Source organism: Neovison vison, chromosome 3 (assembly GCF_020171115.1).
Source record: "Neovison vison isolate M4711 chromosome 3, ASM_NN_V1, whole genome shotgun sequence".
Lineage (NCBI taxonomy): Eukaryota > Metazoa > Chordata > Mammalia > Carnivora > Mustelidae > Neogale > Neogale vison.
The window spans coordinates 147005133-147021780 of NC_058093.1; the positions used below are offsets into that span (position 1 = coordinate 147005133).

General features: G+C 35.1%; 1 protein-coding gene across 3 annotated transcripts in view; it reads right to left on the minus strand.

Annotated features, from left to right (window-relative positions):
• Positions 1–231: 231 nt before the first annotated feature.
• Positions 232–16648, minus strand: part of SMAD4 (SMAD family member 4) — a 51518-nt gene continuing 35101 nt past the window's right edge. For 2 of the 3 annotated variants that reach the window (XM_044242955.1, XM_044242952.1), the window contains 4 exons: positions 14233–14416; positions 12965–13133; positions 3264–3402; positions 232–1762 (listed from right to left, as the gene is read on the minus strand). In XM_044242955.1, coding sequence (XP_044098890.1) covers positions 1551–1762; positions 3264–3402; positions 12965–13133; positions 14233–14416 — 704 coding nt within the window. In that variant the 3' untranslated portion in view covers positions 232–1550. Of the gene's footprint in view, positions 1763–2618; positions 2732–3263; positions 3403–12964; positions 13134–14232; positions 14417–16648 lie in introns of those variants that run through there. The other variant, XM_044242954.1, reaches the window with a different exon arrangement.

Consider the following 16648-nt stretch of genomic DNA (forward strand, 5'->3'; position numbering starts at 1 on the left):
CTATTTTGCTACAGTAAAATAAAAGCTTTAAAAAAAAAACAAACACCCAACCAACCCTACACTTGATACATAATGTCCATGGGGAAGTCCTGGCAGAGTGTGAGGGAAACCAAAGCTGCCGGATGGTACTGGCTGCTGCCTGTTATTTAGAAGGTGTTCTGCTTCTGAGGTTGAACTCAAAAGTGCAAAAGAAAACAAAACTTTAAAAATCAAACCTAGAATTCAACTTTGTATGTTGAGATTCGGTTTTATTTATGCTACTAGCTAAGTAAAAAGCATACATATTGTGTCTGTGGTACAGTCAATACATTTGCAACTTTTCTACGTAAATTCTCTATACAAAGTCACTGCCAATTGATATGATCATTGATGGCAAAGGGCTTAGAATAACCAAAAGGTATAAAAAGTTTGCAGTCTTGCCCCAAGATACAAAAACTGAATTTTAAACAATGTCATAACATACATGATTTAAACAGTATACGAAAAAAAAGTCACACATCAAATCAAGTACAAAAATATCCAAACTACCTATTATGAACTGTAATGTTTCCATTATTCTGCACAGTATTTAACATAGAATTTAGCAGTTTCCAAAATACTCACTTTTAGTTTAAGCATTGCCACCTTTGCAGAACAGTGAGATATTAGGTGGAGTGACACTGCTTTTAGTGTTTTTAAAAATACAAAACCTTTCCTTATGAATTCATGAAGGAAAGAAATTCCTCTTCTAGGCTACTTAGTGACCAACCTTATGCCTAGAAATAGAGAAGAATACATCTACTGTATAACAGGGCAAGAGTATTTCTTGATAAATAGTTATCCAACAGGGATAACAAATGTTAATTTTAAATGATATTTCTTTGTGGGGTAATTGTAAGGAATTCTCAATATAATACACACAGATTAGTGTTTTGCCTTGGCAAAAATAAAACTGAAGTTGCAAGACCATCTGAATTGAAATCATCTTCACTAGTTTAACTTGCAAAAAAATATTCTGGATAAAAGGTTATAATACATTACTATCTTATTTTTTTTAAACACAGAGTGAAGTTGCTCTTGGTAAAATTAACTCACCCACATGGCACAATATTTGGAGTAAAGTATGTTCAACAATAACAACTCGCACACAAAATAACATAGGTGAATTAACTTTGAGAACTTCTCTCCTTTAAAATCAGCAATATTGAATTTATTCTGTAGAATAACACATGTATCAATGTTCTGCATATAAAAGACTGTAAGACATTTTAAAGGGCTAAATTTTCCAGCACTGGAATGATTCCTTCATACATAACTGGTGAGGATTTAGTAAGAATGTGTTTTTCCTGATCTTCAAGCTCTGAGCCATGCCTGAAAAGTTCTAAATAGGAAAAAAAAAATTGTTTTAATCCAGTTTCTGTCTGCTAGGAGCAAGGCAGCAAACACACTTTTCAACCCTTTATGAAAAGATAAAGCAGAACAAAAGTGAAATATATCTTCGGATTATAAACAGGATTGTATCTTATAGTCCATCATCCTGACAATGTTAAGGGCCCCGACAGTGAAAGACCTCAGTCTAAAGGCTGGGGGTCAGCAATAGGCATGGTGTGAAGCACTTCATCTAAGAGCTGGAGGGCCCGGTGTAAGTGAATCTCAATCCAGCAAGGTGTTTCTTTGATGCTTTGTCTTGGGTAATCCGGTCCCCAGCCTTTCACAAAACTCATCCTGAGTATGCACAAGCGACGAAGGTCATCAACGCCAATGCCGGCAGCCGCTGACAAACCTAACAGAGAAGATTTGGAAGACGTCAGAGGGACAGGCTGGTATCTTCCATCCTCCCTACACCTTATTAATAAAGTGACCAACCAGCTTTACTTCATGCTCCCCAGCATACAACTTCTCTGTCAAAGTGCCAAGAAGTATGTGTAGATCTACACTTTATCAACAGGGACTGAAAGCTTTCGGTTAAGACAATGCACATTCCACACGAGTCTTCTAGCTACCAGCAATTATAAAATAAGTTACCACAATCCACCAACACCCCACCTATTTTTCTCTTTAGAAGGAGAGGTGAAGGGTTAAAAAAAAAAAAAACCAACTTGTTTTTAAGAGGCAGCACATGTCCACAGATTGGTTCTAAGAACCTTACTGTCTGTTTGAACAGCCTCATTCAAAGTAAGACCTGACTAACCGTGAGACAGTTAACAGTCCTGGTTCCACTAAGAATTTCTTGGGTGACCCAGAGGATGTCTGTCTCTTAAGTTCACAGTGTCCCAGAGATCCCATGCCATTACTCAATGGGGACAGTAGTTAAGAATGAGAAATTTAATAATAGCTCTGGACTCTTTAGTAAAAAGCATGTTTATAACATCAAAACTAGCAAATTAATGGTTTAGATGCTCCAATTATTTAAAAAGCCAATTCTCTAACTGGATATTTCTTATCTGCCTCTACACTGTCAACTCCTGAACATAAGTCACAAAGGAGATTCTGCAGCTAATTTTCCAGTCAGAACATACAGTCATATAGTCAATCTCCACTCATCAGTATCACAGTGAATCTAATGGGAGGCGTCTGCATGTGCTGTAGAGAAACCTGCAGGGCCACTGCAGTTTTCTTAGCCAGTGTGATTTGCTTACCACACTGAAGAGGTTAAGAACAGGGGTTGAATGAATCACTAGTTATGCCTTCAGACGTGGAAGATGGGTGCCACGTGTTTCCATCATAAAAGTCTATAGTCAGGAGTTTAACTCTGCAGTAAAAAATTCCCCATCAGTGTGAAACCTGGCACACAGTTCAATTTTACCCTAAAATTAAAAAAAAGTCTACAAGTTACCAAAATACCACCCTCACTTAGTTTTCTCTCCATGCTTAGCATACTTAAAAAAAAACTTGGAGAGGTACCTAATTCTGAAATTGAAATATGCTTTCCTTCTAGAATAAAGCCAAGCACGTCAGTGATTACAACCCACCCTTGCTGGTGAGGTAAGAATTAAAAGCATCAACAACAACAAAAAAATAACAGGAGATTGAGCAATATAATCTAACAATAACCCCCTTCGTCCATTATCCCATATTCCCTTTTTGATACAGAAAGAATGAAAGTAGGGTCCTAGACAAAGGGCAACTATTACAGAACAGTTTTTTAGTTCAAAAATGTTATTATCCCAGTAAAAAAAGTAGTTTAGTTTTCTATTATTGCCTAAAGTAACTAAGCAACTGAATGAATCAAGATAAAATACCAGCTATTACACTTTAAGACAAAAAACTGAAAGCATACTTACTGATAGCTGGAGCTATTCCACCTACTGATCCGGGGCCAGGGATGTTTCCCGCCACAGCTGCTGCCTGGGCGGCGGCTGCAGCCTGCGCGGTGGCCGCCTGCTGCTGCATCTGACGGTGACACTGACGCAAGTCAAAGACCTTGAAACAAAGAGCATTAAGTTCAATGCTAGGAGTCCATCAGAAATGCTGCCACCGCACATCAAAAACCAATGCACGATTTATTTAAAATTCATAGCTCCACGCAGTTCTAAGGAAAAAATTAATTTAAAAATCTAAGTTTTCATGTAGAGTCTAACTAGTGGCTAGAGAAGGGGACTGGAGCTCAGCACGAGGCACAGTTCACTATCAGGAGAGTTCTGGCTGCCGCAGGCCTCTCTGGCCTTTATCTAATTCAATGTGGGTCAGTCATTGTCCCTATGAAAAAATCCCACCCTTTATCCTTTATTCATAACCAAATTGTTGAGAGTGCTCTTTAGGCTGAATTGATGGTCTTGGTCACGTGCCAACTTCTTTATCATTCTAGCTATTTGGAAAAGTGTAATAAATGGCACGGTCACTATTTAAGAAAGCAACTATACTTTTTAGAGATGTACACTTTAGTACGTAGGAGCAAAGTAACAAGATATCTAGGACTTGTTTTGAAATACTTAAGAAATAAGGGCACCTAGGTGGCTCAGTCGGTTAAACATCCAACTCTTGGTTTCTGCTCAGGTTGTATCTCAGGGTTCTAAGATCAAGCCCCGCATTGGGCTCTGTGCTCAGCGTGGAGTCTGCCCCGCCCTCTTCCTTGGCTCCTCCCCACACCCCTACCCCCAGTCTTTCTTCTCTCCCACTCATTAATAAAAAAATTTTTTTTAATACTTAAGAAATAAAGAAAAAAAGGATGGATTAAACAAATGTAAAATTGTAATAACTACTGAATCTCAGTGATGGATATACAGGATGTCACTAAACTAGTTTCTCTACTTTTCTGTATGTTGAAAAGTGCTCATAATTAAAAAAGTTTAGCTTTGAATCATATCACTAATATCTGCTAATTACATGGGCTAAGATTCTTAATCTCTCTGGAGCCTCAATTTTCTTATCTATAAAATGGGAGTGCTAAGTGTGCATGCTTTTTCACAGAGTTGTGGTAAACTTAGCATAATATACAGTAAGCTGTCAATAAATGCTACCTGGTATTTTGGTTTCAGCCTCCCCTAAGTTATTTACCTTTCAGGACAACATAAGGAGTTCATAAGTAAGTTCAGGGTTATTTACCAACCACACCAAGAGCACCAAGGGCTGGTATACTGAGGAAGGGACTGAAACTTTTATCCTTATCCTCATGAAAGTACTGACATGCTCTTTAAGTAAGCAATAAGTTATGAATGACAAATCCTATCATCTTTTTTCTAGGAAAAAAACAACTTCCCAAAATAATGTATTTGCTTATATTTGCTTTTTCAAAAAGCACTGAAAGGGATTTCTGGGTGGCACAGTCGGTTAAGTGTCCAACTCTTGCTTTGGGCTCAGGTTGTTATCTTGGGGTCATGAGCCCTGGGTCAGGCTCTGAGCTCAGTGGGGAGTCTCCTTGAGATTCTCTCTCTCCCTCTCCCTCTGCCTTTCCCACTCATGATCTAGCTCTTAAAAAAAAAAAATCTTCTTTTAAAAAAAGCACTGAAATATTAACAAGCAGAGTGGTCATCTACAGAAGCCACAGGAAACAAGACAGAGTGGAAACAGGCTGCTCAACGCAAACTTTTTATATTATTTTAATTTCTGAACCATGTGACTATATTCCTTATTCAGAGAGTACATTAAATTATTTTAAAAATCCTCTTAGTAAATGAAATCTTGCCATTTGCAACGACATGGATGGAACTAGAGGGTATTATGCTGAGCGAAATAAGTCAATCGGAGAAAGACAACTATCATATGATCTCCCTGATATGAGGAAGTGGAGATGCAATGTGGGGGGCTTGGGGGTGTAAGAAAAGAATAAATGAAATAAGATGAGATCAGGAGGGAGACAAACCCTAAGAGACTCTTAATCTCACAAAACAAACTGAGGGTTGCCGGGGTGGGGGGTAGGGAGAGGGTGATTGGGTTATAGACATTGGGGAGGGTATGTGCTATGGTGAGTGCTGTGAAGTGTGTAAACCTGGTGATTCACAGACCTGTACCCCTAGGGCTAATAATACATTATATGTTTATAAAAAAAATTAAATAAAATTTTTTAAAAAGTGAAGGAAAAAAAAAATAAACAAAAATCCTCTTAGTATGCACAAAACCCAGTATGAGCAAGCACAATTATCTTTAACCAAAAAAAAAAAAAAAAAGAATCATCATCATCTTCACCACCATCAAAGAATGCATAACATGCAGCTTTAACAGATCAACAAGTTTGGAACCCAAACCACTAATTTTCAGATGCCTTAAAAATAAATTCTGATTGTCTTTAATCATGGTATTTGGTATAAGAAGAACACAGAACTATCCTCTCTAAATTGCAATTCATATTCTTATTTTTTTATTTCTCTATTTAACGTTGATCTTCTAGCATCAATGAAGGACAAAACTTATACTATCTCATTCTCTGAAGAGGTATGAATTTGTCAAATATATAGATATTACCCTGCCAAACTGTAGTTCAAAAAGACTGCAGGACAGAAAGCATGAGAGTCGGGTCCGAAAATCAGAAATCTCACAATGCCCGGAACAGGAAGCATTATTTTTTCAAGATTTCCCAAGAGTCCATTAGACTCTGAACTTTTACACTGGGCTATGACCTCTCAGAAGGCATTACACCCAGACAGTACAAAGCAGGAACTCAAATATTTGAAAAGCCAAACAGTTCTACAACTACTTTTTTTATTAAAGAAGAAAATTAATAAACTTTCTATTTTAGAGCAGTTTTAGGTTCATGCTAAAACTGAGCAGAAAGTAAAGAAAGTTCTGTCCCCACTCAAGAACAATGTCCCCTGGCACAGTGATACATTTGTTCATTTGTCCTAATTGATGAACCCACACAAACACATCATCACCCAAGGTCACAGTTTACATTAAGTTTCACTCTTGATTTTACATATATATATGTGTGTGTGTGTGTGTGTGTGTGTATACATATATATATATATATCTCCAATATTGTAGTACCATAAAGAGTAGTGTCAATGCCCTAAAAAATCCTCTGTGCTCTGCCTATTTATCCTTCCCTCCTTTCTTATCCCTAGGAAACTACTGATCTTACTGTCTTCATCATTTTGCCTTTCCAAGATGTCATATAGTTGTGTTTTACATTTAGGTCTTTACAACCACTTTTAAAAAATTGTTTTAACCGGGGCGCCTGCATGGCTCAGTCATCAAGTGTGTCTGCCTTTGGCTCGGGTCATGATCCCAGGGTCCTGGGGTCAGGCCCCACATTTGGCTTCCTGCTCGGCAGGAGGCCTGCTTCTCCCTCTCCCACTCCCCTTGCTTGTGTTACCTCTTTTGCTGGGTCTCTGTCAAATAAATAAATAAAATCTTAAAAAGAAACTGTTTTAATCATCACTAACCAAGTATGGTACCTATATAATCTTACTCTCTGGGAACAGGGAATATAACTCACTTACAAATTCCTAGGGTTCAAATATGCTCTCAACATACCCCCCTCCCCACCATGAATAACCAATAGATCTTCCCACATCGATTCCTTACAATATGTTGTAAACAATCACAATTATGAATGTCTTAGCCTAAATCTAGGCTAACGCCAGCTACAATTATAGTAGCCACAAAAATGAAATTTTAAAATATTATCACTTTTATCTGCAGACGTAGAAATTATTTGTTAAGCACCTCAGCAAATCCTTCCACAGTGGATTAATTACGTAATTAAAGCACTCGAACCAGAAAATTTATAATTACTGGCTATACTGCTAAGAGAAACCTGGGTCGCCTCTCTATATATATCTGATCCATTAAACCATAACAGGTTTTATCTGTTATACCGGTGGCAAAATGAAGGCTATCGCTGAAATGCAATCATCTTCCTTTCAGAATCTGACTTAGTTGTTGGTAAAGACAATTCAAAGCAACCAAAGGTTTAAATATTCTTTTGCACTCAGATTCAAAAGATATTTCTTCCTTTCTTGTTTGGTTTTTGTTGTTGTTGTTGAAGATTTTATTTATTTGAGAGAGAGAGAGAGAGAGAGAGAACATGAGTGGGAGGGAGGAGCAGAGGGAGAGTGACAAGCAGATCCTTCACTGAGCACAAAGTCAAACGTGGAACACATGACCTGAGCTGAAGGCAGACAACTTAACTAAGCCACGCAGGCACTTCCATAAGATATTTCTGATCGCCATTCCTGACCTAATCACTTTAATTTATTTAAGCGTGTTTCCTATGGTTACTCTCATGTAAGTTTATTACAAACCTATTACTTAACCCACGTTTGTGTCTTATAAAGCTCAATATGAACACCTTCAGGACACGGTCTTTCAACCAGTCAAAATTTTGGCATTTTGCATATATAAGGTTTAATTATAATACTCTCAGTTTAAATCAACACCAAAAACTAGAAACCCGGAAAGAGAAATGGGTAACTGGTGTTGTTATATTGGGCACTGGAACATAAGACTTCATTAAGAATTTATGAAGTTACTGGACCTGGAGGTAAGAATCACAATATATGGCAATTGAGAATCAATTTAATCAATCCGAAGGTTATTAGGATTATAATAACCTTCAACCTAGCCTACCCATGGTTTAGAAGCATCCCCTAACATGTATGTGTTCAAAAATAAACCTGACTCAGCATCAGAGAAATGTAAATCAAAATCCAGCACAATGACTCACACCCACTAGGATGACTAACATCAAAAAGACAGATAATAACAAGTGTTGTGAGATTGCAAACTGAAACCTTCCCACACTGATCAGAATGTAAAATGGTTAAACCACTTTGGAAAACAGTTTGGCAGTCCCTCAAAATGCTCAAGTTACCTCATAATCTAGCAATTCCACTCCTAGATATACATCCAAGAGAAATGAAAACATACATTCACATAAAAACTTGTACACACTAAAGTTCATAGTAGTATTATACATAATATAGCCAAAAAGTGGAAACTCTTTATCTATCAACTGATGAATGGGTAACAAGATGTGGTATATGGACTATTATTCAGCCATTTAAAAAATGAAGTACAGATACATGCTATGTGGATGAAGCTTGAAAACATTATGCCTAGTGAAAGAACCACACCGTATGAATTCATTTATAAAAAAGGTTCTGAATAGGCAAATCTGTAGAGAGAAATGTAGATGAGTGGTTGCCTAGTGCTGAGGGAAATGGGGGGGTGGTTGAGGAATGACAGCTAAAGGGTACGCAGTTCCTTTCCAGAGTGATAAAATGTTTGAAAACTGATTGTGATGACGGTTGCATAACTCTGAATATATTTTTAAAAATCACTGAATTGTAAAATTTAAATGGATGAATTACATGGTATGTGAATTGTATCTCAATATCTCAATAAAGCTGTTAAAAAACCTGACTACCCAGTAGTAAACACCATAAAACAAAACAGATCTTACTTTTGAAAGCAAAACAGCAAGGCCACTCAGAATTCAAACATTTGCTTCAGGTAAAGCTTGTAAAATGCCATTTCATTACATCAGATTTTCATGAATGTAAGGGGACTATGACATCATGAAAGATGAAGGGAAAAAAATTAACATCTTAGTAGAATGCACCACCCCCAATTTAGTTCTAGCTTCTTGGTTCATAAAATAAAAGAATGGTTCTTCAAAGCTTTATTTTCTTCATTTTAACTAAAAAGAGAAAAATATGTTTGTATGTGCATGTTTAGGGGGTTAGGGGGAGGTATATTCCCAACGTGTGGGTACTACTCCTTCCAGAAGTTCATGTTATCTGAATATTATTCATCTCAGTATTATTATCTCTGGTGGTAATATGACAATGTAAACAGCACTATACAGATCCTTTAGTTACTACTGCCTAAAAAATTCACAAATGAAGAAAATGCCAATGGTTAAGACTTAGCATATATCTGCATCTCTTTCTTTCTGGCTAGTAAGATTCTTCTGAACAATAATAACATGCTTGGTAAACATATAAGTCTTTTTAAACCTTGAACAGTTATTATAACAAAAATGGTATGCTGTTTTTTACTCCACTAAAGTGTCCCACAAGATATTTATTATTCATGGCAAAAGCCTGAGACTACTATAAAAATCTACCCATGACACGTTTTATCACGTGATTTTATGTCTCATACCTCAGGAGCTTTTCAAGAGCCATCTGTACCAAAATAGAGAGGTTACATTTATTTGAAAATCTTTGAAATCACTTTACTTATACAAAATTCCACATTTTTAAACCAAATGTTTTAAATATGACCCTACATCAAATAAATTTGTAACTACCACCTGACACATAGTATATAATCAACACTCTAGTTCTTTATCCATTCACTGTAAATTACACAATCCAGAGATTTCCAAGTCAAGATGGATGAGTAAGTATGCACGAACAGCTTCTTTCTCTGCTAAGAGCACAAAGGATAGAAAAACTATCGCAAGTATATATTCTTCAAGCCAATAGTAAAATTCACATGGAATTTTCACATGGAAAGAGCAGTCAATAGCCAAAAGAATCCTGAGAAAGGACAAAGTTGGAAAACTCACACTTCCCAATTTCTAAGCTTACCACAAAGCTACAGCAGAGCAGTACTGTTATAAGAAGATACACATACAGATAGATAGATAGATAGATATAGATATAAATATATATATATATATATATATATGATCAATGAAACAGAATTGATAGCACAGAAGTAACCTTTACATTCAAGGTCAACTGAATTTCAACAAAGGTGTCAAGATAACTCACAAGGGAAAGAATAGTTTTCAACAAATGGTTGCCAGAACAACTGGCTATTCTCATTCAAATGAATAAAGCTGGATCCCTTCCTTACATCATACACACAAATTAACTCAAAATGGAGCACAGATCTAAATTAAAGAGCTAAAGCTATAAAATGCTTAGAAGAAAACATAAGAGTAAATCTTCATGACCTTAGATTAGGCAATGGTTTCTTAGAAAAGACACCAAAAGCAAAAGTGACCAAAAAATAGCTAAGTTGGACTATACCAAAATTAAAAATTTTCATGCTGCAAACCATACCATCAAGAAAGTGAAATGAAGGATAAGCCAAAGAATGGCAGAAAATATGCACAAATCATGTATCTGATAAGGGACTAATATCCAAAATATATAAAGAACTCACACAACTCAATAATAAAACGACAACCCAATTTTAAAAAGGGCAAAAGATCTGAACAAATATTTCTCCAGAAAAGATATATAAATGGTCAATAAACACATGAAAAGATGTTCCATATTATTAGCCATTAGGGCACATTAAAACCACAATGAGATGCTGCTTCACATCCACTAAGACAGCTAAAATAAAAAAGATAACAATAAGTGTTGATGAGAGTACAGACAAACTGAAACTATCTTATATACATTGCTGGGGGAAATGTAAGATGGCATATAGCCACTTGGGGAAACAGTCTAGCAGCCCATCAAAATGTTCAACACAGAATCAACCCTATGATCCAGCAAATCCACTCTTATATATATATCCAAGAAAGGAAAACAAACATCTACCTAAAATCCTATATATGAATGTTCAGAGCAGCATTATTCCTAAGAACCAAAAAGTAGAAATAATCCATGTGTCCACCTACTGATGATGGATAAACAAAATCTACAGTGGAGAGCAGGAACTACAGATAGGAGGTACTTGGGGTAACAAGACCAAAAAATGATATAGAGGTTAGTAATTCAACTTCTTATAGTAATCTGGAAAAAGACAAGAACCAGGCTCTTTGAGGGCTACAACTGGGTACCTGCCCATGAATTAAGTGCTAGTAAAACACTTTGACAGCTAATTTGGAAAATGTACCTAGGAATAAAATTCTTGCCCATGGCAGAGCTAAGCATCAGAAACCTATGTAATAGGAATTAGGCCCTGTGTATACCTGGAGACTGGAACTCAATTTCCTCATGGGACAAAATTCCTCTACCTCCTAAATATAAGAACTGGTTCTGAGATGTGGATCCCAGGGTGCCAGACTAAGACAAAACTGCCCTATAGGGAGAAGCAATAACAGGGAGGAAAAAAATTAAAAATAAAATGAATTCTCTCAAGGCAATTTTGCCAACCAACATAAAATAGACTGCAAAGCGTACAAGAAATCTAACACCACTTAAAAATAACAATAAAGCACAAATAACTAAAATTCCTTGTGGAAAAACTGGAAAATGCAAATGAAGATAATTCCACCTCCCAGAGACAATTCCTGGTAAGACATCATGTACATGATTCAAGACTTGCAGGTATATATATAAATGAATACAAATATCCTTGATATTATTTCTTTCATAAAAATAAAATCACATTCTATATATTAATAATCAACATTTCCACATCATAAATATCCTATCAATAAATGTATTTTAATATTTTATTGTTCTAGTCTATTCCACTGTTCTAACAGATCAACACTATAAAGATTCTGTATTGTCAAGACTTTCAATTAATTTTGGAAGTCTTAATTCAAAGTCTTAATTAATTTTGTTAATTTTGTTAAGTGTGATAAACAGCATTGTGATTATGTCTTTTAGAAATATTTACCAATTAGTCACTCACACGAGAATATTTTATGAATCAACTAATAAAATATTTGGAATTGGCTTTAAATTACTGGAAGAAAAAGGTACAGTGATAAACACAAAACAGACTGATACAATGCTGATGACTGCTGAAGCTGGACGGTGAGTACATGAGGGTTTTTTTTTTTTCCATATTTGATATATTTCAAAGTTGTTTTAAAAAGAAGATCCCTGTATTCTTTAATTGAATGGCAGTAACTGAAAATGAGAGTTTGTTGTTGTGAGGCCATCAAGCAATTCCATTTCTATATATGCTATTTGACTATATTATTTGTACACTAAGTAATTTCCTGGGAATAAGTGATGAGTTACAGTTAATTTCACTATTTTACAACAGCCAAAATGAAGATGCTTAGAATAACTGTAAAAAATCTGAAATTAAAAATACATTTAGGCTTTCTAAATCCAACTACCTTTCTTTCAAAAGCAGTGTATGTTATAAATTAAAATTGAAATGAACTGAATGAATGATAAACACATGAGATTTAATATACAAAATGATAACAAATAAAACTCACTTAGTGTACAAAATAACATTTAAAAATTGGTATTGAAGAATTTTTCATTTCTCGCGTTCTTAACTTTGAAAAGTTATTAATTTTAGAATTCTCCTCCATACAATCCTGAAGACTGGCTAAGATAAATTTCTAGAGTCTGATTTTTACCTATTATGTATCAAAGGAATACAAACTTGAAGATTTCACTCAAAATTTTCAAGAGCCTGTGTATTACTCTAAAACATTTAACAAATTTATTAATAAAACATTAGGGCATGAATACAACCATAAAACTAGACATAGCCAATCATGTCAATATATGCCCCAGGAAATGTGTTTTATACACAAACATAATTTCTGATTATTTAACACATTAAAAAGATATTTTTCTTCTCCTCCCACCTCCATCTCAATTTTTTAAACAACAAATAGAGCTTTCTAAGTCTAAAATGTTTGAGTAAAACTGCAACTAACCTTTATGTATGCACTTGGGTAGATCTTATGAACAGCATCTCCAGGTGCACGCCCAGCTTCTCTGTCTAAGTAGTAACTCTGCACAAAGACTGCATGGTCGCTAAGGCACCTGACCCAAACATCACCTTCACCTTTACATTCCAACTGCACACCTTTGCCTATGTGCAACCTTAGGAAGAAAAAGGAAATTACATTTTGTTTTGGAAGTATTTAAAGATAAGCTTTAGTTCAGATTATATAGCATACCAAATATATTTTTTTAAATAAAAGATGTTATATAACACCATTACTGAAAGATACCCATTGTTAACATTTTTGTGTACTTCCTTTTTTAATATCTCACTCATAAAAAATGATGAGCATATATATAATGCTTACTATGTACCAAATATTTAATATAAATTCTCACTTAACCTTCACAATTTAGTAAGGTAAATACTATTATTCCCATTTTATAAATGATGCTAAGACATATAAAAGCTTATAGCTACACTGCCCAAATCAACAGTTACTAGCTACAAGTGCTCATTTAAATTACAGAATTCAGTTAATCACATGGGTCATACTTTAAGTGCTCAACAGCCATATTTTATGTGGGGAGTGGCTACTGCAGTGAACAGCACAGATATAAACTGTTTCCTTCATCACAGAAAATTCTATCAGACAGTACTGGCTTAGAGAGTAAGTAATTTGCCAAAGTCACATAGCTAATGATAGAGCTATGATTATGTACTTACGCACACACAAACGTCCTTAAAGATCTGAGATCTTATAATACTGAAAACTATGCATATTTTCCTGTAATATTTCATCTTAAACCTTTACATTTGCTATATAAACTTTCAATTAACACTTTAATACATAAAAAAATGAAAGTTCATCAAAATTTACTTAACCATTTCCCTATTTTTATTTTTCCAACATTATAGATAATACTTGCAGAAACACGTCCTCATTTTACATTTCCTCTCAAAAGACTTATAGAAATAATATGATAAGAGAAAATAAACAAATTGGTTTTCAAACTGGATACCAAAAGGTCTATTACTATTCAAAATACAAAAACATCACTAACTTAAAAGGCCATTTTAATCATATTTTAAATAACATCTGTAATTACAATGCAATGCTTATGAATTCTGAATTTTCAAGATGACTTTATCTACATTCAAAAATCTTATAAATGTACACAGAAAAATGTAACTCTGAATAAATGACAAGGTACCATGTTCAAGTTTTAAAATAACTAACTAAACACTCAACAATACCTTGCTCTCTCAATGGCTTCTGTCCTGTGAACATTGGAGAGTTGACCTAAGCAAAAGCGATCTCCTCCAGAAGGGTCCACATATCCATCAACAGTAACAATAGGGCAGCTTGAAGGAACCTTAAATGTCTCTCCTACTTGAACATCCATTTCAAAGTAAGCGATGGAACACCAATACTCAGGAGCTACAAGAGGTAAACAGGAGAGAACACCTACCCATGTAAGATAGATATAAGGCATTCATGTTCATTCCCTAAGACAAAGCTTTTCCTAAAAGAAAGCATGAATGAAGGGGAGAGGCACCTGAAAAGCACCCAAAAGAATTTGATCAAAATGATAATCCATTAAAAAGTAGACACTTCCTTTTTCTCACAGAGCACGGTGGTGTTGATTCCATAAAGTTTTTGTTTTTGTCGAGACAGGAAGGGACAAAAATGAATTTGGAACAAAAAGGGGTAGAGATTCTTTTCCCACTGTATTCTGCTCAAGGTATTTCCCCCCAAAATAAGCTGAGAACCATGGTATAAAGGGAGAGAAAAAGGAGACTTCAAAAAAAAAAAAAAGTAGACACTTCCATGTCTTCCATTTTTCAGCTCAGTACCTGAGCATTCTTGAAACTCTAGTCATTTTTTAATGGTTCTTACCTCAAAGGACTCAGCCAACTAGGAACTTAAAGAACAGAAGTAATCAGATTCTAAAATATTTTATCACCATGTTTCATCTGACTGTACATGTTTTCTCTATATAGTCTGAACTTTTTTTTTTTTAAACACACTGACTCTAAGACATATTCCAGGTAAGTGTTTTTGAGTAACATCAATTGATGACATACTTTTATAGATCCCTAATTGAGAGAAAAGGCATAAGCAAGTCAACCATCCCAGACTAGAGTCAAGGTTAATTACACTCCATTATACAGCTGCTGTGAGCAGGATTCTCAACGGTCTCTTGGGTGAAAGGTCATTTTTCCTATCTGTATTGTTAGTGAAGTCAATTCATGTTAACTACTACAATTTTAACTTTGCTGATGTATTTAGTGTATTCATTTGAACAACAATAAATGACAAATAACTTGGAATGACTGGACGGGGAAAGGCACTACTATCTGGTATGGTTTGCAAATAGAGTCAACCAAGTATTTCTAATTCTCATTTGAATACAAATATTATTACATAGAGATAACATACATGGAAATTATTTGGTTTTCCTTTTTTAACTAATTTAACAGATACACAGAAAGTATATAGGAATTATTCTAGGCACAACATACACAGCAGTAAATAAGACAGCTACTGTCCCTATTCTCATGGTGACACAAAGGCAGACAAATAAGGAAATAAATAAGATGACTCCAATAATGATATAAACACTGTGAAGAAAATAAAATGGGGTGTGGGATAGAAAATGATTGGAAAGAATCCTTTAGACTAGATGGCAGAGGTACATCCTATCTGAAAAGGTGAAATTTGAAAGACCTTATATTTATATAAAGACTGTGAACAGAACACTTCAAAAAGAAAGTATATGCAAAGGCCCTGGAGTAAAAATGAATTTGACATATTTAAGGGGAGAAAAAGCCAGTGCCACTTGTTAGAGAATAAAGTTTTCTGCTGACAAACCAATTATTTATCTGCATCTCAATGTGCCCTTTATGAACTTTGACTAAACTAGAATTTGCAGCAATAAAACTTTCAACAATCTGTAGATACTTAAAATGACAAAAAAGTAGATCTTTCAAACTTCTAAAATATCTTAAAATTAAGTATGACTGATACTTAAAATATATTTTAAAAATCCTATAGGGGTGCCTGTGTGGCTCTGTCAGTTGAGCATCTGCCTTCAGCTCAGGTCATGATCCGAGGGTCCTGTAATCAAGTCCCATAGCAGGCTCCTTGCTCAGCAGGTACCTGCTTCTCCCTATGCCTACCATTCCCCCTGTTTGTGTTCTCTCTATGACAAAAATAAATAAATAAAAACTTAAAAAAAATAAAATCTTGTAAAATCTGGGGTGCCTACATGGTTCAGTCAGTTAAGTGTCTGACTCTCCAGTCATGATCTTAGGGTCCCGGCATGGAGTCCTGCTTTCTGGCTCCTTGCTCAGTAAGGAGTCCGTTGTCCCTCTCCTTCTGCCCCTCTTCCCACTTGTGTTCTCTCTCTGATAAATAAATAAAATCTTTTAAAAAAAAATCTTGTAAAAGCTATGTATTTAATTGCTTTTCAAAATGTTGTCAAGTAAGAAAGGGTTTTCAATGAAGAATTAATAAAACCAACCACATGAAAATGGTGATTCAAAAACAGCAATTCAAATGTTCTGCTACAGAGATGAAATCAACTAATCACAAATACTTAACATTTATTTTAAATATGTTTGGTTATCATTAAAACATGAAAAAGTAGTGATATACTGAAGTCCCTTC